Genomic DNA, 21,810 nt, shown 5'->3' on the forward strand with positions numbered 1-21,810 from the left:
GGACCAGGCTCTTCATCCCGGATCGGAGGAAGAAGGTGAGGAACAGGGAAGAATAAACGACAAAGCGAGAAGTGCAGCCCAGCACTCGCTCTCCTCGCCCTCCCTCGTCTCCCGAGCCCTAGCTCTCACCCTCCAGACGCCCGCAATCCTGCCCTTCCCACGGGCCAGCGCCTTTTATTGACGCCAACTTCCCGTTCTCGCGGGAGCTTGGGAGCCTGAGCCCGATAGGGTGGACACAGCTCTCAAAATCTCAGTCAGCGCTGGGTCTGGAACCCAGGCCCGGGAGCGCCGGGCGCGCGGGGGGCGGGGCGCAGGCCTGGGAGGGCGGGGCCTCGCCTGGCAAGGGGAGGGCGCGGCCGGCTGGGCGGCCTGGGGGCGGGGCCGCGGCCGGGACCTGTGGCTCGCAGGTAGCGCGGCCCGCGGCGCTCCCTCGGGGACCCGCGCAGTGCGCATGCTCGCTGGCCGCGCGGGGCCGCTCGCCGGGCGGCGGTTACGAGCCGGCTCCTCAGCGGCGGAGGTTGCGGTGCTGCGACGGCGATGTGAGGGGCCCGCGGCGGGATGGTGCTGACCCGGGCGGGGCCGCCTTCTTCCACTGAGACAGCGAGCTCCACGGTTCGACGGGCGGCGGCGGCGGCCGAGCCGGGCGAGAGGTGAGCTCTCGACGTCCGGCTGTCCCGGCCCGCGACCCCCGCGACCCTGTTCGCGTCCCCTCCCCGCGGCCGGGCGGGGAGCGGCCTCCTCTGCGCCCGGTCCCCGCTCTCGGCTCCGGCCCTACCCGGCCGCTCCGGGTTGGAGCCGGCGCCGGGCCCCTGAAGGTCGGCGGGGACGGCCGGCGGGCGCGCTCGGGCTGCGGAGCCGCGCTGCCCGCCGCGCCTCGGGCCCGACCCTCGCGCGGCCCGCGAGCTCCCGGCCGCTCTTCGCCCCCTGCGCGTCCTCGCGCCTTCTCCCTGCCGCGCCGCGCCCCTCATCCCCAGCGGCCCCTCCGTGGGAGGCGGGGTGCCCCTGGGGCCCCTCCCTCCTATGGGCGCCCCCGGGCCGGCTCTTCGCCCGCCGCCGGCTCCCTTCTCCGCTCCCTCTGTCATTCCTCCCTTCGCTCGCTCTGCTCTGCCCGTTTCCCCCCTTCGGTTCTTCGCCTTCCCCGTCTTGCATTAGCTTCTGACAGGGTTTTGCCTCAGCATCACTTGGCGCAGGACTTCATCTTCGGAGGCCCTGGCGCCCCGAATCCTTCCTCTCTGCCCTGACTTCACCCCTCTCCGTCTGACGATCCCTCCCTGTCCTCCCGTCTCTCTCCATCCTGACCCCAACCCTTAACTCTCGAATCTTGATCTTTTTTCCTCACTAAAACTGTTGTTTTTTTCCCGTTTGCATAGGTCGAGTCTCTTAACTCCTCTCCGTTTTACTTTTTATGAAATCTCTGAGGAGTTCTAGTCTCTTTTCAGTTCAGTTCAGTCGCTCAGTCGTGTCCAACTCTTTACGACTGTATGAATCGCAGCACGCCAAGCCTCCCTGTCTATCACCAACTCCCGGAGTCCACCCAAACCCATGTCCATCGAGTCGGTGATGCCATCCAGCCATCTCATCCTCTGTCGTCCCCTTCTCCTGCCCCCAATCCCTCCCAGCATCAGGGTCTTTTCCAATGAGTCAACTCTTCGCGTGAGGTGGCCAGAGTACTGGAGTTTCAGCTTCAGCATCAGCCCTTCCAATGAACACCCAAGATTGATCTCCTCTAGGATGGACCGGTTGGATCTCCTTGCTAGTCTCTTTTTACTTTCTACCTAAACTAGGTAATTGCTCAGTGTACTTAGTTCAGTTGACAGTTTTATGAAATCTTTCATTCTTCGCTGACTGGAAGTACCAACAGGAGTGACAGTAGCCATAACCTGTTACACTTAACTGATCAAACCTTTAATGTTCAAGAATTATGTTTACCTGACATGTCTAGAAGAAGCAACTTGAGGAGAGGCTTGGTGAAAATATAAAGGCTAACCTCCAGACCTAAGGTTAAAATTTTGAGATTTTATTGTTCTCCAGGAAATACAGTTGTCCAGGAACGAATACTAAGTGAAATTTATCAAAAAAAATTTAAAAATTAGTTATTAATTTGATATTTTATACATTTGCCATTGCAGTTAATCGCATCATTTTTGTGATGGTCTCTGTTCTCTGCCATAAGTGCTAACAATTTTTACTAACTTACAGAATTAGTGTCCTTACTAAAGGAGAAATTTAGTAAGGGGACAGAAGTATTAAATTTGTGAATTGGGTAAAAGAACTTTCTAAACAGTTGTGGAGGTTTTTTTGCTCCATTTTATTGTGATCAATATTTGGCTTATAAAAAACTTCTCTATATAAATAACATTGTAGGATCTTATTTTGAAGGCATCTGCTGAAGTAGTCACTCTCAGTGAAGTTTGCCTTTATTCTAGGGCCGAGGAGCAACTGGATTATGTATTTCATTCTGTAATCTCAAAGCAGCCCACAAACAGTAAATTCTTCCTTATGTTTCTGTGTCAGGTAGAGTTGAATTTTTCTGTTTCTGTAGTATAGAAGGGACGCACCAAGACAAAAATGTGTACTTTCTTATTTGACATGATATTAGTGTAAAAGCAGAGCTTGATGTTGTGAAACCACACCTCTTTTGGAAGAAGCAGCAGTTGTGTATGGTAGGATGTGATGAACTCAGCTTTTAGGATTTTTTAAAATGATTTTTCCAGTGTAGATAGAGATAACTGTTGCTTCTGAAGAAAATCTTCCCGTCTTTCAAAGGCGAGTCCTTCTAGGTAACTGTTTATTAAAAAACTAAATGCTTACACATTCTTGTTGGTATTTATAGTAAGTTGATTCTGTGCTCTTAGAAATGAAAATAAAGATTCATGGCGGACAATGGGCACATGGCTGGATGTCAGAGGATCTACACTCTTATGATGACTCATGACATTCATTTGTAGAAGTCACTTAACCTGTGTACCTTCAGTGTCTCTCCTTATAATATGTGAGTAAACAAGTGGCTACCCACTAATCTTTCAAAAGCAAAGTAAACCCTAATCATTTAAGCATGCTTAGGGCCACCACAGACAAAAATTACTATATAAAACACTTAGTTTTTGTCTCTTTTAGACTATGTCATAAGAGTAGAATTGAATGCTTAAATCCCAGATCACTGCAATTTAGTTTTTGGGTTTTTGTTTGTTTTTTTTTAGTTTCAGACTTATGTGAAAAGTTTAGTAGCATGTGTTATAAACATGGACTAGTTTAAATGAACCTTCATATGCAATGAAACAGACACTGCCGCATTCAGTATGTTTGCCCTATGTTTGCCAGAATTTGATACTGAAAATGTAAAGTTAACAGTGTTTTGGTAACTTTCATGAAATTCTCTTGTCTTACAGTTTATATTTGTTTCCTGTAGCTATGGACATTTGAGAGTGGAGGTTCTTTAGGTGATAGACAAGGCGAGGATTTCCTTTGATTCGAAGTATTAAGAATGATTAAAAGTGAGTTTTGTGATATGTTCTATTGTGTGTTTAAATGGATGGAGATGGGAGCATATGTCTGAAGTGAGTAATGTTGTTTCCTTTTTTTCCTTGAGTTGTTTGTCAGGAAGGAGGTTTTGAAATGAATATGAGTAAGAAGCAAAGTGGTAGTACAGAAAAAAGCATTCCTAATGGGCCCAGTGGATTTTCAGAGAAGTTGGGAAGCACAAGTTGTTAGGCAGGTCTAGATTTTTCAGAAGGAATGTAGTGAAATATCTTCACAGTGGGTTTTACCATTTTATTTTTAAAGATTGCCATTTTTAAAATTAGGGTCATACTTGGTTGTCAGTGATGTTCTAAATTTAATAACAATGAGCCTCTTTTTTCTTAATGGAAATATGAAAAGTGTCAGGTCCTTTGAACGTAGAAATTATAAATCTTTCCATTTGAGAAAACTGAGGCTTAGAGAGTCTGAATTAGAATCCAGGTCTATCTGCTACCAAGTTAATGATGTACTGAAGAAAGCAGGAAAGCATAAGCTGTTAAGAAAACATTGTTTGTTTCTTGGAATATTTTTTAGGCAGAGGATTGTACTTTTTGTTTTGGTTCGGAGCTTTGTTCTCTGTTGATGAAATATTTTGAGAAATGCTGAGCAGATCCTGGAACTAGGTGACAGATAATGACTGTGAAATAATGAATTTCTTTTCATGTTAAAAGGAGTGACTAGTTTTGGTTCTTTGGGCTCTTCTGGGATTTTTAAGGTATATAATAACATGACATACTCAAAGACATTCTGTGTTGTGTCACTGTCAGGTGTGTTTGACGGCACATGAACAGCATGAAAACTTTACGTGAGCTGCTCTTAAAAAGCCCTGCCCTCCCTGGGGTGCCTTTTACTAGGTGTCCCATAATGAGCAGGAGGGGCTCTCCTCTGCTCTCCTTACTGCTTCCTACAGTAAGTCAACCATCCAAATGATCTCAGAGGCTACTGACGTTCTTTCTACATTAGGTTTACGCTTTGTTTTTCTATGGATTTTCTCATACTAACACAGTTATCCAAAATTAATAATGTTCTGAGGGTGCTCCTTAATCTTAAATGTCAGTTCTAAGATGAGAAGTAATGTATTTCTCTATTATTAGACCCAAGTGTTTAAACCCAGATTTTTAAGAAATTAGAAGATAGTAGGGCTTCCCAGGTAGTGCAGTGGTAAAGAATCTGGCTGCCAATGCAGGAGATGCAGAGTCCATCTCTGGGTTGGGAAGATACCCTGGAGGAGGAAATGGCAACCTGCTCCAGTATTCCTGCCTGGAAAATTCCATGGACAGAGGAAGCCTGGTGGGCTGCACTTCATGGGGTTGCAAAGAATTGGACCCAACTGACCACACACACACACACACACACACACACACACACACACACACACGATGTCAGTGCCTTTAAACTTCAGATTTTGTATTTGTGGGTGTGAGGAATTTGAAGATTTCATGATTAGGGAATAATGTTAATTACATGGAAAATGGAATGTAGTTAATTTATCAAGTGTATTTTTTTTTAATCAACATTGCATTCTGATTTCAGGTTTTCTTTAAGTAGGGGCATATTTATTTCATGGCTTGATGACTATTGAATCTGTTTCCTAAAACAAGGTGTAGACTTTAGAATTATATAAGTTTAAATATAAGCTGTGAAGTTTGACACTTTCGAGAGTTTTGTGCTTTTTCCATTGTTTTCTAACCATGTGACCTTGGATAAATTGTGTAAACTTTTCCCTCAGTTTCTTCACCTGTAAAATGGAGTAATAATAGCTCTTTCAGATTTTTATGAGAATGAGATGAAGTAATGTTAATAAGAGCTACTTGTAGAAGAGTAAGGGCTCCAAAAAGTTCTCAGTGTTTGTATTTGATATTGCTGTTTGTTCTACATTTGATATCAACAGGCAAACATATCGCTTTTTAAAATATAGTTTGTCTTTCAAGGTTTTCTGCTTATCTTTCCTCTGGAAGATCTCCCTTTTACCCTCGCCCTAGAAGAGAAGAACTTAGTACTCTATTCCTTTCTTAAATATTTCTAAATATAACTTGTGCAGTATCGTGTATGGTCCTCAGGAGTTTATTGTGTTGAGTGATTAAGTGACAGCAAAAGATTCTAGACCAGTGATTTTCCTTACTTTCCATGTCCCCTTTATTCATAGCAATTCTTTTAAGCTCCTCTTCATTGTAAATCACCTTTTAAGATGAGAGATGTTACTGATGAAAGGGTGTTGCATGTGTGAATAATTGTGAGGGCAAAAAGGTTAAAAGCCACCTGAGTGATGGTGATCCTGAGTCAGGAGAGTGCCAGGTGACTTGGCCATTTTAGAGTAGGATGTAATCCAATGGCTTAGTGTGTTTAGCTCCAGAAAGAGGGAGCTTTCAGAGGTGGTCAGGGTGTCAAGACCTCAGTCAGTCCAAAAGGGAACTGAATGTAAATCCAGAAACAGGACCATAGGCCAGATATTTAGACTGAACCAACCAATGCAGACTTAATCAATCTAGGTGGCCAGAGTTACACCAGATAGCAGGATTACAGGTGTACAACTCTATAGACGTCACTGGCTGTTTATTCTCAGTTTATGGCTGTCTGGTTTGACTTGATCAAGATTAGCTGAAGGGCCTGACTTTTGTATATTGGAGTTCTGCTGTGCCATCAGTGAGTGGTACTTAGGAAAGGTGGTGGCTGAGGATACTTTGTCCAAGAGATGGATCTTCCTACTCTCACACAGAACTTGGATGTTACAGAAATATTTTATTATTCACAAAGTTATGAGAACAGCATTCTGAAGGCTTCTGGGGTGCCCCTCTTTGGGGCCTCCTGCTTATTCATTGGGAGAAGACCCCTCCACCCCCCCAGAATGGACCCAAAATTGACTATTATTAAATGGATTGAGTTAACCTTCTAAAAGATCTAAAAGATCTCTTTGTTCTCATCGTATTCGTATTTAACAAACTGTAATTGAAATATGCATATTAGATTAGATGCCCTTCCCCTCACTGGTCCTGGATCCCAGTGTCACTCTCAGTCCCTTGATGTCTGTCATAGTGTGAGTCCCTTGTCTGGTTGGGCTTTAACTTGACGTTCTCTCACTTGGTTTCAGTTCCTGTGTGTCTGTCTGAATGTGAACATCTCATTACATTCAGTGTGAACATTTAAAGACATGTAGGTTTTTGTACACTTTGGCTTCTAAGTGCAAGTTTGCTACATTATATAGTGTTCATCTGAAGAACTACTGAATTTTTTTCCTAAAGCTGAATGAAAAAAATGACTGTGCTTTACTCATTGAGAAATGATGTATTAATTCCTAATGTGGAGCTGTTCTACAGATAAGTGGTTCCATAGATGATTTTTGCCTTATATGGTGTCTTTAGTACCTAACTTCTGCATACAGCTGGGCATTGTTATTTGGACTGTCAGTATTATAGGCTCTGAACCCATTTGTCCCATGGCTGCTAACCTGGGAATGGGATTCAGAAGCTGGAGTCATTGGCTTCATAATTGATAGAAGTGGTCCCTTGATTTCTTGGGTTGACAAAGGGAGTGTCTGGAATCTCCAATTTGTTTAGCTTGTTTACCCTCAGCTTTAGGAGAAGGAACCGTCCCTCAGGATACCTATTTTGGGTTTGTAGTTCAAGAGTCAAGGCTGTTCGCTCTTTGATTTCTGAGAGAGGATCTCATCATTGCCTGTGGTCTCCAGTCTATTTTAAGGAACCTCTGAGCTGTGCCTCTCAGTTTCAGACATGTCTGTGTCCTCTTTAGGTTTCTGAAACAGTCAGAAGTTCAGGCTGAGTTCAGAATGGTTAGCTATTGTTTCAGGATGGTGTAGGTGGTACAGGAGCATCTTGCATATTTTTCCAGATATCCGTGCCTGGACTCCCCTTGCAGATACTGGAGGTCTCAACTGATCCGATGCGAGTGAACAGCCCTGGTCTTAGAAGCTAGGTCAAGTGTTTAAGCACCGAGCGCTGTTTCTGGGACAGTTACTGTGCACTCTAGTGGTTGGGGGGATAGATTGGCATTCCTAGGCTCAGATCCAATAGAAATCTGAGAGAGACATGTAATTAAACATGTCTAAGGAGCTGCATTTTTAAAAATAAAAACAAACTGATAAAATTAATTTGTATAATATATTTTATTTAATCCAACGTATGCAAAATATTGTTTCAAGGTGCACACATGCTAAGTTGCTTCAGTCGTGTCTGACTCTCCGTGACCCTATGGACTGTAGCCTGTCAGGCTCCTCTGTCCATGGGATTCTCCAGGCAAGAATACTGGAGTGGGTTGCCATTCCCTTCTCTGTATTTCAAGAGGTGGTCAATATAAAAAACATTATTGAGATATTTACATCCTTTTGTGTACTAAGTCTCTGAAACCCAGTGTGTACATCTACAGCATATCTCAATTAGTAACTACATCTGTAACAGTTTAAGTAAAATACAGTCCTGTCAGCAATAAAGTTATGTTTAATTAAAAAATATTTACACTGCTTCAGTGTTTGGATGTAAATGTAAAAGTAAAAATTTTTAAATGCATTTCTTCAGTCACAGTAGTTGAGTTTTGATTGTGCAGCTTCACAGGCTCAGATGAAAGTGACAGATCTGAGCCTGCTAGCAGACTGTGAAAGGCCATGGTGAAGGGAGTTCCTGGCAGTGGAAAGTCTCCCAGGCATTTCTGGGTAAAAGGAAAGAAGTCCTTTCTTCAGCTTCTTTCACTCTTGAGAGAAGACAGGCCAGAATTTCCCTGTTTCATGAAAGATCTTTGCCTGATGAATTGAGTGGCATGAGAACCTATGCTAAGTTGAAGATTGCAAACTTGGAATGAGTTTGCCCTGTAGAGGAATTTGATTTTAACTACACAGGTTTTGTTTGCCTGTTTTATTTGTGTTTGTTTTTTAACTAGTTGGCAACATCTAAAATTTAGGAGAAATTTAGGTGAAAACTCTTAGTAATTTCTACTTGAAACTTTAGAAGCCCGTGATCATGCTGGGTCAGTCAGGACTGTGTCGAGCTAGTGGCAGTCCTTCCGTAAAACGGGGAAGAGGAGAGTCCCATAGAGCCCCTGGGCTCTGAGAGTCCTCTGAATTTCTCTTTTCTTTCTCTTTTGTCTACTCTCCATTTCCTTTAGTCCCTTTGAATTTTTTTCTTCTACCAATATGTAAAAATAATTCTTTTGGGCTTTTTTTTTGGGGGGGGGGGATGAAAAATAGATTTGTATATCTGTACATGTACTGTATGTTTCCACTTAGGGAATAATGAGTAAAAAGGGATAAATTGAGAAAAATTAGGCAGCAATTAAAGAACAAAAAGCGCAGCAGGATATGAGAGGAAAAGTGAAGGAAACTACTAACAAACCTTGGATTTATACTGGTAATTAATTTTATAAAGATTTGTTCATTCGCGTCTATTTTCAGTTTATCAGTGTAATAATTCCTTTCTTCAAGTTGGTTGGATTTAAATAGAAAAATAATAATAGTTAATATTTATGGAATTATTGTTCAGTTGCTCAGTCATGTCCTACTCTTTGTGACCCCATGGACTGCAGCACACTAGGCTTCCCCCTCCTTCACCATCTCCCAGAGTTTGCTCAGAATCATGTCCATTGGGTTGGTGATGACATCCAACTGTCTCGTTTGTCCTCTGTCGTCCCCTTTTCCTCCTGCCTTCAGTCTTCCCCAGCATTAGGGTCTTTTCCAGTGAGTCAGTTCTTTGCATCAGGTGGCCAGAGTATTGGAGCTTCAGCTTCAGCATCAGTCCTTCAGTGAGAATTCAGGGTTCATTTCCTTTAGGATAGACTGGTTTGAACTCCCTGCAATTGAGGGGACTTTCAAGAGTCTTCTCCAGTACAGTTCGAAAGCATCAGTTCTTTCCTGCTCAGACTTCTTTATGGTCCAATTCTCACACCCATACTGGAAAAACCATAGCTTTGACTATATGGACCTTTGTTGGCAGAGTAATGTGTCTGCTTTCTAGGATGTCTAGGTTTGTCATGGCTTTCCTTCCAAGGAGTAAGCGTCTTTTAATTTCACGGCTGCAGTCACCATCTGCAGTGATTTTTGAGTCCAAGAAAATAAAGTCTGTCACTCTTTCCTTTGTTTCCCCATCATGTTACCATGAAGTCATGGGACCTGATGCCATGATCTTCGTTTTTTGAATGTTGAGTTTTAAGCCAGCTTTTTCTCTCTCCTCTTTCATCAAGAGGCTCTTTAGTTCCTCTTCGCTTTCTGCCATAAGGGTGGTGTCATCTGCATATCTGAGATTATTGACAGTTCTCCTGGCAATCTTGATTTCGGCTTATGCTTCATCCAGCCCGGCATTTCGCATGATTACTCTGAATAGAAGTTAAATAAGCAGGGTGATGATATACAGCCTTGACGTATCCCATTCCCAATTTGGAACCAGTCCATTGTTCCATGTCCGGTTCTAACTGTTGCTTCTTGACCTGCATACAGGTTTCTCAGGAGGCAGGTAAGGTGGGTCTGTATTCCCATCTCTTGAAGAATTTTCCACATTTTGTTGTGATCCACGCAGTCAAAGGCTTGGCATTGTCAATGAAACAGAAGTAGATGTTTTTCTGGAATTCTCTTGAAAAAAATTCTCTTGAGTTTTCTGGAAATCAGTCTTTTGCTATGATCCAGTGGATGTTGGCAATTTGATCTCTGGTTCATCCACGTTTTCTAAATCCAGCTTGAATCTCTGAAAGTTCTTGGTTCACGTACTGTTGAAGCCTAGCTTGATTTTGAGTATTACTTTGCTAATATGTGAAATGAGTGCAATTGTGTAGTAGTTTGAACATTCTTTGGCATAGCCCTTCTTTGGGATTAGAATGAAAACTGACCTTTCCCAGTCCTGTGGCCACTGCTGAGTTTTCCAAATTGGCTGATATGTTGAGTTCATCACTTTCACAGCATCATCTTTTAGGATATGAATAACTTCTCTGGAATTCCATCATCTCCGCTAGCTTTGTAGTGATGCTGCCTAAGGCCATGTGACTTTGCACTCCAAGATGTCTGGCTCTAGGTGAGTGATCACACCATCGTGGTTATCTGGGTCATATAAGATCTTTCTTGTATAGTTCTGTGTGTTCTTGCCACCTTTTCTTAATCTCTTCTGCTTCTGTAGGGTCCCTGCCTTTAGGTTTCTGTCCTTTATTGTGTTCATCTTTGCATGAAATGTTCCCTTGGTATCTCTATAATTTTCTTGAAGAGATCTCTAGTCTTTTGCATTCTACTGTTTTCCTCTATTTCTTTGCATTGTTCACTTAGGAAGTCTTACCTATCTCTCCTTGCTATTCTTTGGAACTCTGCATTCAGATGGAACTCTGCATTTCCTTTTCTCCTTTGCCTTTCTCTTCTCTTCTTTTCTCAGCTACTTGTAAGGCCTCCTCAGACAACTGTTTTGCCTTTTTGCATTTCTTTGATGGTTTTGATCACAGCCTCCTGTACAATATTACAAACCTCTGTCCATAGTTCCTCAGACATTGTCTATCAGATCTAATCCCTTGAATCTTACTTGTCACTTCTGCTCTGTAATCATAAGGGACTCGATATAGGTCATATATGAATGGCCTAGTGGTTTTTCCTATTTTCTTCAATTTAAGTCTGAATTTGCCAATAAGAAGATCATGATCTGAGCCACAGTCAGCTCCCAGTCTTGTTTCTGCTGACTGTATAGAGCTTCTCCATCTTTGGCTGCAAAGACTAGAATCAGTCTGATTTCAGTATTGACCATCTGGTGATGTCCAAGTGTAGAGTCATCATCTCTTGTGGTGTTGGAGGAGGGTGTTTGCTCCTCCAATGACCGGTGCATTCTCTTGGCAAAACTCTGTCAGCCTTTGCCCTGCTTCATTCTGTACTCCAAGGCCAAACTTGCCTGTTACTCCAGCTTTCTATTGACTTCCTACTTTTTCAGTCCAGTCCCCTGTGATCAAAAGGACATCTTTTTTTTTTTTTGGTATTAGTTTTAGAAGATCTTGTAGGTCTTCACAAAACCGTTCAACTTCAGCTTCTTCGGCATTAGTAGTTGGGGCATAGCCTTGTATTACTGTGATATTGAATGGTTTGCATTGGAAATGAACTGAGGTCATTCTGTCATTTTGAGATTGCACCCAAGTACTATATTTCTGACTCCCTTGTTGACTATCATGGCTACTCCATTTCTTCTTAGGGATTCTTGCCCACAGTAGTAGATATAATGGTCATCTGAATTAAATTTGCCCATTCCGGTCCATATGAGTTCACTGATTCCTAAAATTCACTCTTGCCATCTGCTGTTTGACCAATTCCAGTTAACCTTGATTCATGGACCTAACATTCCAGGTTCCTGTGCAGTATTGTTCTTTACAGCATTGGATTTTACTTTCACCACCAGTCACATCCACAACTGGGTGTTGTTTCCGCTTTGTCTCAGCCTCTTCATTCTTTCTGGAGCTAATTCTCTGCTCTTCTGCAGTAGCATCTTGGGCACCTACTGATCTTGGGAGTTCGTCTTTCAGTGTCATACCTTTTTGCCTTTTCATACTGTTCATGGAGTTCTCAAGGTAAGAATGCTGAAGTGGTTTACTGTTCCCTTCTCCAGTGGACCATGTTTTGTCTGAACTCTCCAACATGTCCCATCCATCTTGGGTGGCCCTGCACAGCATGGCTCAGAGTTTCATTGAGTTAGACAAGGCTGTGATCCATGTGATCAGAACAATTATACCAAAGAAGTTCTCACACTGTTGCAAAAGTTCTAGGCTCCATAACAGATTTCCCAACCTGGGGATTCAGCAAAGGAACTGCATATCCCCAGGGAATCTGACATTGAAGGTCAGCAGGATTTGATTACAGAACTTCCACAGAACTGGGGAAACAGACTCTTGGAGGGCACAAGAAAACCTTGTATGCACCAGGACCCAGGAGATAGGAGCAGTGACCCCACAAGCGACTGAGCCAGACTTGCCTGAAAGCATCAAGGAGTCTCCAGCGGAGCCGTGAGTTGACAGTGGCCTGCCATGGGGTCAGTATCATTGACTACAACAGTCCTAGGAGCCACGGGTGCTGACCTAAGTCCTTTTGCAGAAAGTCACCATTACCCTTACCATAGTTTCACCTCAGACCAAACTACAGGGAGGGAACACAGCCCCACCCATCAACAGAAAATTGGATCAAAGAGTTACTGAGCATGGCCTTGCTCAAGACCCAGTTTTCACCACAGCCAATGCTTCCAATCAGGAAGTTTCCACAAGCCTCTTATCCTCATCCATCAGAGGGCAGACAGAATGAAAACCAGTCACAGAAAGCTAACCAAACTGATCCCATGGACCACAGCCTTGTCTCACTCAGTGAATGAAGACTAGGAGGTACGTGGGTGAGTCATTTGGATACCCTGGAGGGAAGAGTGTCCAAGGGAACAACTGCAAAAGCCCCGAAGCATTAATCTCTTTGGTGTGTTTGAGAAATAGCAAGCAGTGTGATTGGAGTGGGCCGAGATGAGGAGGAGATGAGGTCAGAGAGGTGGAAGAACCAGGTTCTGTAAGGTCGTCATATAGGCCTTGTAAGGTAGTGCTACTGAACATGGTGGGAAGCCATTGGGGGCTTGGAATGGAACAAAGAGAGACGATTTGAATTATTTTCAAATCATGTATATTATCATATAGCATTTTATTTTATTGTTATTGTATGTAATATATAATTATTAACATATGTAATATAAAGGATCATTTGCCTGCTTCTTTGAAAAAAGCCAGAAGGGAGGACATATTACTTAAGGTATAGGTTAGGTACAGTTGCTGTGATAAAGAGTTATAAAACGAAAGTCTGAGCAGTCTAGATAAATTTGACATCTGTGCTCTATGAAACCATTCCAGAATCCAGAATCTTTCCATCTTTCTGTTTTACCATTTTTCTGGGTTCTGTTTTAATCTGTGTGGTTGATACTAGATCACTATTAAGAAGGTATTCCAGCCTGTAGAAAAAGGAAGCGATGAAATCCGGAGCCAAGAATTTCCTTTTAAACAAGTGAGGCAGACATTGCATATTTGTCTGTGGACTTCAGTTTGCAGTCCACAGAAAGAGTGGATTGGCCACAGTTGCCTCAGAGCTGGTTGGGAAATGTTGTCTCAGGATTGCTGATCATTCAGCAGGAAAAAAAGAGGAAAACAGAAGTGACAAGTTGTCAACCACAGTCTTGCAGTTCACCTACCAAAGTATCCGTGTGTGTCCTTCATCCTGCCTATTGAAAATACTCCAGTTCCCATTGCCGAAGGAGACAACCAAGGATCCATCCTCCTGTTACATTAATCCAATGGAGAGAGCAGATCCACCTGTTAGATCTGCAAGTCCAGTGACCTGGAGACAAGACACCGTTACTGTTCCTCCCTTGCCCCTCCCACATACACCGGACATAGTGATGGATCAAAAACAGGAAAATAATAATAAAATTTTCCATTTGGGTAAGCAAACAATGAGAGAAGTCACTGGATGAGGGTAATGCTGGGCAGTAATGGTGTAGCAGCTCTTCTGGTAAGAATGCCTATATTCATTGTACTCTGACCCCTGTCTTTGCTGTCCGGGTGTTTCTTCCTTATGTTAACCTCCATGATCACACCTGAAGTTGGTACTGAAAATTTTCCCAGTTGGGAAGGCATCTAGTTTTCATAGTTAGCTTTCTGCTTTGGTAGACTTACCATTCTGCAAGTTACACAGTCACAGGTGTTTGCAGGTTAGCTTTTAATATCTTTGACAAATACAATTCTCTCAAAAATATAGTAGGATTCATTTGTGTTTGTCTCCATTCAGTTTTGGTGCCAGTGACTATGGCAAAATAGTTCTTTCCTGCTGTGATTCTTAAGCCTGACTTAAATTTATTGCTTTTTTGTGCACTCAGCACTTTCTCTTTGTCTTGAAGTCATCTGAAACAGGAGGCATTGCTGAGAGGGATGGCAGCACACTAATATAATCTTATCCATAGCACTGTATTTCTTTGTTTCATCAGGAAGTCTTAAAAGTTCTGTGAGAAATGCCATTGGTAATTTGATAAGGACTGCATTAAATCTGTACATGGCCTTAGGTGGGATAGTCATTTTAACAGTATTGATTCTTCTAATTCAAGAACATGGTATATCTTTCCATCTTGTTTTTGTTGACTCCGATTCTTTCATCTGTGTCTTAGAGTTTTCGGAGTACAGATCTTGCCTCCTTAGGTAGGTTTATTCCTTGGCATTTTATTCTTTTTGATGCAATGATAAATGGTATTGTTCCTTGATTTTCCTTTCTGATAGTTCACTTTTGTCTACAGATACAGAACAGATATCTGTATATTAATTTAGTACCCTGCAACTTTACTGAATTCATTGATGAGTTCCATTAGTTTACTGTAGCATTGTTAGGGTTTTCTAGAACAGAAATTTTAAGATGTGTATGGAAACACAAAAGACCTCAAATATCCAAAAAAATCTTGAGAAAGAAGAGCAGAGCTGGAGGAATCATACTCCTTGACTTCAGGCTGTACTGAAGCTGTATACTGAGGCTGTATACTGAGGCTGTATACTGAGGCTATATACAAAGCTATATACTGAAGCTATATACAAAGCTGCAGTAATCAAAACAGACATATAGATCAGTGAAAGAGGATAGAAAGCCTGTACATAGACCCTTACTCTTATGTCAATTAATCAATGACAAAGGAAGGAGAATAGACAGAGGAGAAAAAACAGTCTCTTCAATAAGTGTGCTGAGAAAACTGAGCAATTGCATGTAAAAAAATGAAATTGCAGCATTCTCTAACTCCATATACAAAAATAAACTCAAAATGGATTAAAGACCTAAATGTAAGTTTGGATACCATAAAACTCCTAGAGTACAACAGACCAAACACTCTAATAAATAAAAAATAAACAAATGGAACCTAATCAAACTTATAAACTTTTACACAGCAAAGGAAACCATAAAAAAATGAAGATTTAACTAAAAAATGAGAGAAAATATTTGCAAATCATGCAACTGACAAGGGCCTAATTTCCAAAATATACAAACAACTCATACGATTCCGCAAAAAAAAAAAAATTCAAAAAACAGGCAGAAGACCTAAATAGACATTTCTCCAAAGGAGCCATGCAGGTGGCCAATAGGCAAATGGAAAGATGCCTAACATAGAGCCATTAGAGAAATGAAAAGCAAAACCTTAATGAAATATCACTGCATACTGGTGAGAATGACTATCATTAAAAAGTTTACAAATAGCAAATGCTAGAGAGGGTGTGGAGAAAGCATTCTCACTGATTGACAACTTAGTGCAGCCATTATGGAAAACAGGCTGGAGGTTCCCCAGAAAACTAAAAATAGAATTACTATGTGATCCAGTAATCTCACTCCTGGGCTATATATTCAGGCAAAACTATAATTCAAAAAGATACATGCATCTTTATGTTCTGTAGCAGCACTGTTTACGATAGTCAAGACGTGGAAGCAACCTAAATGTCCCTTGATAGAGGAATGGATGATGAGGATGTGGTATATGTGTGTATATTAATATATGTGTGTGTATGTACATATACATATATATGTGACATACTGCTCAGCATAATGACAAAGGAATGACGTAAGGCCATTTACAGCAACATGGCTGCAACTAGAGATTATCATACTAAGTGAAGTATGTCAGAAAAAGAAAGACAAGTACCATATGGTATCACTTAAGTGTGGAATTTAAAATTAAACTTATCTACAGACATATAGAACAGATTTGTGTACAAAGTGGGAGGGTTTGGGGAAGGATGGACTGGGAGTTTGGGGTTAGTAGATGCAAATCATTACATACAGGGTAGAGAAACAACAAGGTCCTGCTATATGGCATAGGGAACAAATAATACTCATTATCTTGAGATAAATCGTAATGAAAAACAGTGGATATATGTGTGTATAACTGAGTCACTTTGCTGTACCGTGGAAGTTAACACAACATTGTAAATCAACTATACTTCAATAAAAAATAGAAACTACAATGAGGTATTATCTCACACCAGTCAGAACGGCCATCATCAGTAAATGTTTGTGAGGGTGTGGAGTAGAGGGAATCCTCCTACACTGTTGGTGCTAATGTAAATTGGTACAGCCACTATAGAGAACAGTATGGAGTTTCCTTAAAAACAATAGAGTTACCATATGATCCAGCAGTCCCACTTCTGCACATACATCTGGAAAAGATGAAAACTCTAATTTGAAAAGATGCATGCAACTCACTGTTCATAGCAGCACTGTTTACGGTAGTCAAGACATGGGAGCAACCTAAATGTTCATCAGCAGATAAATGGATAAATATGTGGTACATATATACATTGGAATTTTCAGTTCAGTTCAGTCGCTCAGTCGTGTCCGACTCTGCGACCCCATGGACTTGCAGCACACCAGGCCTCCCTGTCCATCACCGACTCCTGGAGTTTACCCAAACTCATGTCCATTGACTTAGTGATGCCATAAAAAAGAGTGAAATAGTGCCATTTGCAGAAATGGATGGACCTAGAGATTATCATATTAAGTGAAGTAAGTCAGATAGAGGAAGACAGATAATCATATGATATCTCTTATACGTGGAATCTTAAAAAAAAAAAAGATACAAATGAACTTATTCACCAAACAGAAATAGACTCACATAGAAAACAAATTTATCGTTACCACAGTGGAAATGTGGGGGAAAAAGGAATAAATTAGGATGTTGGGATAGAAGATATAAAAACCACTATATATAAAATAAATAATAAGGACCTATTTTATAGCACAAGGAACTATATTCAATATCTTGTAAGAAATTATAATGGAAAAGAGTCTGAAAAGGAATATATATGTAACTGAATCACTTTGCTGTAAACCTGAAGTGAATACATTCTAAGTCAACTATACTTCAATAAAAAGTTTGTTGTGAAAAAAATGTCTTAATAGAAGTCCTTGGGAAAAGTACTAATAATCTTATCTCCTGATATTGCAAATATTGAAGGAGTTGACTACAGGGACCCATTTCTACTCTTTATTTCCTTCCATCTTTCGTTGCCAACTGGCCAGTTCTTGCCTGGGTAAAGGCAGCAAAGAACCGCTGACACACATGAACGTTGTGTTTCTTTTCATATTCTTACCTTGAGGTTCTGAGGTTTTTATGGGCACCACGTTCTGTAAGTTATTGTTGGCAACAGTTTATGGCATGTTTTGCTCCAATATAACCAGGGTCACCATTATTTTATTAATAGTTTTGCCTGTTACTCTGTTGCCTGCTACCCAGTGGTTTAGCCAGTGCCACATATTTAAGAATTTTGTTATGACAGTTCGCTAATTCTGGTATTAATTTCTGTATTGAAGAAAAGGCTGCTGTAAAGGGATACAAAAGTGAAATGGCTTAAATGAGGGGAAAATATATTTCTTCCTCAGATAACAGGCCTACTGATACGGGTGGTAGAGATGCTATGTCCCATGAAGGAAATGAAGACCTGAGGGGTAAAAAAACAGGTTGGATTTGGACTCAGATCCTAAGCCTTGTTTTAATCAGTGTGCTGTACTTAATCGATATTAATCTGTTCCTGGTGGCTAGTGAGCTTTTTGAGGTGTCAGGAACTTACCTGGGCCTTGACCTCTTGCATGTCCTATCTTATAGTAAGTGTTCAATAAATGTTTGAATGAATGAATACCTATTTTATTTCTGAGTAAGTTAAGGCATAGAGACCTAACCAAACTTGACACACAGTCAGGGCTAGAACACAAGAATATTTGTACAGGAGAAGCTGTCTTAGAGAAGAGACTACTTCCATGAACAGGAAATATATAAGGGCAGTATCATTTTGATCTCCTTAGAAATAGTTACTATAAAAATCTTTTGATGTGATTATTAAGCTTTAAAATAACAATTAAGGAAGGTGGTAAAGTCTATTTATATATGATGGAAAGAAGAAAAAATCTGTGAAGAAGTGTGAATGTGGTCTTTATTCTAACATTTTTAGTACCTAAAATAATTATACCAAAGGCAAAAGACTTTTTTTAAATTTAAGCAATAAATATTTGGAGTGTGGAAAAAAAAAAACTATCCACAGTGTATCCAGGCACCTTTTTCATCAAAATATTTTAAATAGCTCATAGCATATGTATGTATGTATATACACACACATGTTTCATATCTCTCTTATTTTATCTGTGTGTGAAGTTTCAGAAATCATTTCTTCTACCAAGGGAATGACATATTTTAAAATGGTGAGTTCTACATCTTAAAAATTGATAAGCTTAGGACTTCCTTGGTGGGCCCAGTGGTTGGGAGTCCACCTGCTGGTGCAGGGGACATAGGCTCAGTTCCTGGGCCAGGAAGACCCCGCGTGCTGTGGGGCAGCTGGGCCCACACGCCCAGAGCCCGTGCTGCACGGCGAGAGAAGCCCGCACAGGGAGAAGCCCGTGCGCCGCAACCAGAGAAAACCTGCGCACAGCAGCATAGACCCAGCACAGCCAAAAATAATAAACAAACAGAAAATTCTTTAAAAAGTGAAAAGCTTATACTGTTTTGGGTGTTTATGAGGATTATTTCTGAACCACTGAACTAAGAAAATACTCCTCTATTTATTATTGTGCTTGGAAGTGTACACAAGTGAATCATAACAAAGATAGTAGTTACTATTGATGTGTGAAACTGAATGAAAATAAATTTCTAACCCTTATTCATAAGCCTTATGGAGGATATGGATCTTTTGGATAAATTGAAAGTACTAAGTAACTAACAAAGCATAGGTTTCCTTAAAATGGACATTTGTATGCCTCCTATTTTGTTTGAGATGTTATTTTTTCTTTCTCATAGGGGGAGCACTATTTTTTTTAGCAAGAATCACTAACTGGAAGTACAGCATTGGTTATTTAATGATATTAAAATGAAGTTTTGATCAACAGAGGTAAGACTATGGCATTTCTTTTGCATTTAATTCATAATAGATCAAAATATTTGCTAGATTTCTATGAAGAACTGTTTTAAGAAATGCGAAGGATCAATATTATCCCACTTGCAAATAACAAGTTAGCCTTCCCAAGCACCATGGATGTCAGCAGAAGACTCAAGACTCCTCCTGGGTCAGAGAAAAGGACAGTTTATATTCAGGGTAGTAGCAGTGGCTGGAGTACGAGGCAGCTTGCATACAAGTAGTTTGTGTTGTATGAGAGGACGCCTGAGCTGAGGGACCTGAGTCTTTCGTGAGGGACAGTGAGCCTGCTGATTTATGCCTCAGAGGAGACTTTATTTCTATCACACGGGACCAGTAGAAAGATTTGCCCTTAACTCCAGTATGAGACACTGTCCCTGATTCCTGACGCTTTGCTAAACATGTGTCCTTGAAAAATAGTCTGAAATAAAGGCAGTCAAGTGTCTCTGCTTGCAAGACATGCAGAAACATAAGGACTCTCAGAATTGTCTTTCAACACTCTTACTACATCAAATTGCTTTTTAAAGTATATATTATTGATAAGGATGATTGCAATGATGCTTTTTGAAATGGTGTGAAGATGGAAATTATTGAACTATTAATACCTAACAATAGGAGATTGTTTAAATTATAACATCACAGTATAATAGTTATTAACATAGATATTGGTAAAAATAAATGAAATAAGCAGATTAAATTAAATGTATACATAATTTGATCCTACTTTTATAGAAATTGTACAAATATACACATATATAAAGAATATATACCAAAGTGTGTATTTCAACAGATAGAATTATAAATGTTTTCTTTTTTTGCTTGTCTCTTTCTTTTTGACCTCTTGAAAATGAACACTTTAGACTTTTGTAATGAGGGGAAAATTGTTTTTAATGAAAAAATGAGCAGTCATGTAAGAACTTCATCTGACAGAGAAAAAGCTTCATAAACTTAAATGGGAATTAAAGAATGTCAATTCTTTTTTTGACTCCGAGTTGCCTTTATGTGAAGTGCAGTGTAGAACTGCTGCTACTGCTGCTGCTAAGTTACTTCAGTCGTGTCCGACTCTGTGCGACCCCATAGACGGCAGCCCACCAGGCTCCCCCGTCCCTGGGATTCTCCAGGCAAGAACACTGGAGTGGGTTGCCATTTCCTTCTCCAATGCATGAAAGTGAAAAGTGAAAGTGAAGTTGCTCAGTCGTGTCCAACTCTTCACGGCCCCATGGACTGCAGCCTACCAGGCTCCTCTGTCCATGGGATTTTCCAGGCAAGAGTACTGGAGTGGGTCGTCAGTGCAGTGTAGAACTAGAAGAGAATAATTAGGTAACTTAATTTTTCTCTTAAAAAGTTACCTTTTACCTATGATAAAGTCAAGAGTTACTTTTAGCAATTTTCTGTATTATTTATTATCACATAGTTGTCACAAAGAGAAACAAATCTTAGAAAAGCATTCAAATAGGGCAGATGATCTAGGGTAGTGCTGTTTAGTATTTCCTTAGTACGTGATGGACAGGGAGGCCTGGCATGCTGCGATTCATGGGGTCGCAAAGAGTCAGACACAACTGAGCGACTGAACTGAACTGAACTGAATGTGTGTATAGTGAGTATAGATTCTGGTGCTGTACAGTCGGATCAAGCTAAGTAAGGAGCACTAAACGAATTGTCTTCATTTTTATTTCCTGCCTGTGTATCATACTCTGAAATATGTTTAATCTTAGTGATTTTGTAAGTTGGCTTTTTTTTTGTGCTTCTCATGATTTTTTTCCCCTACTTTAACCAAGGTGCTGTTACCAGATTTGTCTTCTGAGTATAAACTAAAAATGACTGAAGTTCAAGCAATGGTAGAATTCTCCGTGGAGCTAAACAAGTTCTACAATGTGGATTTATTTCAGAGAGGGTTTGTATTTTATTGTGAAAATTATGTATTTTGCATAAGATAAATTTTACAGTTTTCATTTAAATTTAAGTACATGCTTTTGTTTGAGTACATATAAAGAAAACAATGAGCTATGTTCAAGGGTTTTCTTAGTGAAATTTTATTTCTAAATAAATGAGTATTATTCCTATGGATTTAATGAAGATTCTGGATATATTTAACTTATGTTTATGAATTTGTACTGAGCATTGAGAGGACTTCAAAGAAAATTGATAAGAAAGATTTCATTTCTGCTTTTTTAAAAGATAGCAGTGTGTGGGCTTTCAACAAAGCAGAATATACACACACAATATACATACACAAAACAGCTTAGTAGGAATACAAAATGATGACTCTTTGAAAAGTATATATAGAAAGTGCTCTAGGAATCAGAAGCAAAAGACCTTTCTGGGCTAGCACATCAGGAAAGGCCCATTACAGGGGGATAGGGTCAAAGCATGGATAAGAGTGATAGGGAG

The 21,810-nt window shown here is 40.7% G+C and overlaps 1 protein-coding gene across 6 annotated transcripts in view; it reads left to right on the forward strand.

The window, feature by feature from the left end:
• The first annotated feature begins 247 nt into the window (after nt 1-247).
• The window catches only part of FAM135A (family with sequence similarity 135 member A), a 147,422-nt gene continuing 125,859 nt past the window's right edge, over nt 248-21,810 (forward strand). For 3 of the 6 annotated variants that reach the window (XM_043889910.1, XM_043889914.1, XM_043889913.1), the window contains exons 1-3: nt 248-650; nt 19,305-19,395; nt 21,198-21,313. In XM_043889910.1, coding sequence (XP_043745845.1) covers nt 21,237-21,313 — 77 coding nt within the window. In that variant the 5' untranslated portion in view covers nt 248-650; nt 19,305-19,395; nt 21,198-21,236. Of the gene's footprint in view, nt 651-2,304; nt 2,993-19,304; nt 19,396-21,197; nt 21,314-21,810 lie in introns of those variants that run through there. The other 3 variants (XM_043889916.1, XM_043889915.1, XM_043889911.1) reach the window with 3 other exon arrangements.

This window comes from Cervus elaphus, chromosome 28 (assembly GCF_910594005.1).
Source record: "Cervus elaphus chromosome 28, mCerEla1.1, whole genome shotgun sequence".
In the NCBI taxonomy this organism is placed as follows: domain Eukaryota; kingdom Metazoa; phylum Chordata; class Mammalia; order Artiodactyla; family Cervidae; genus Cervus; species Cervus elaphus.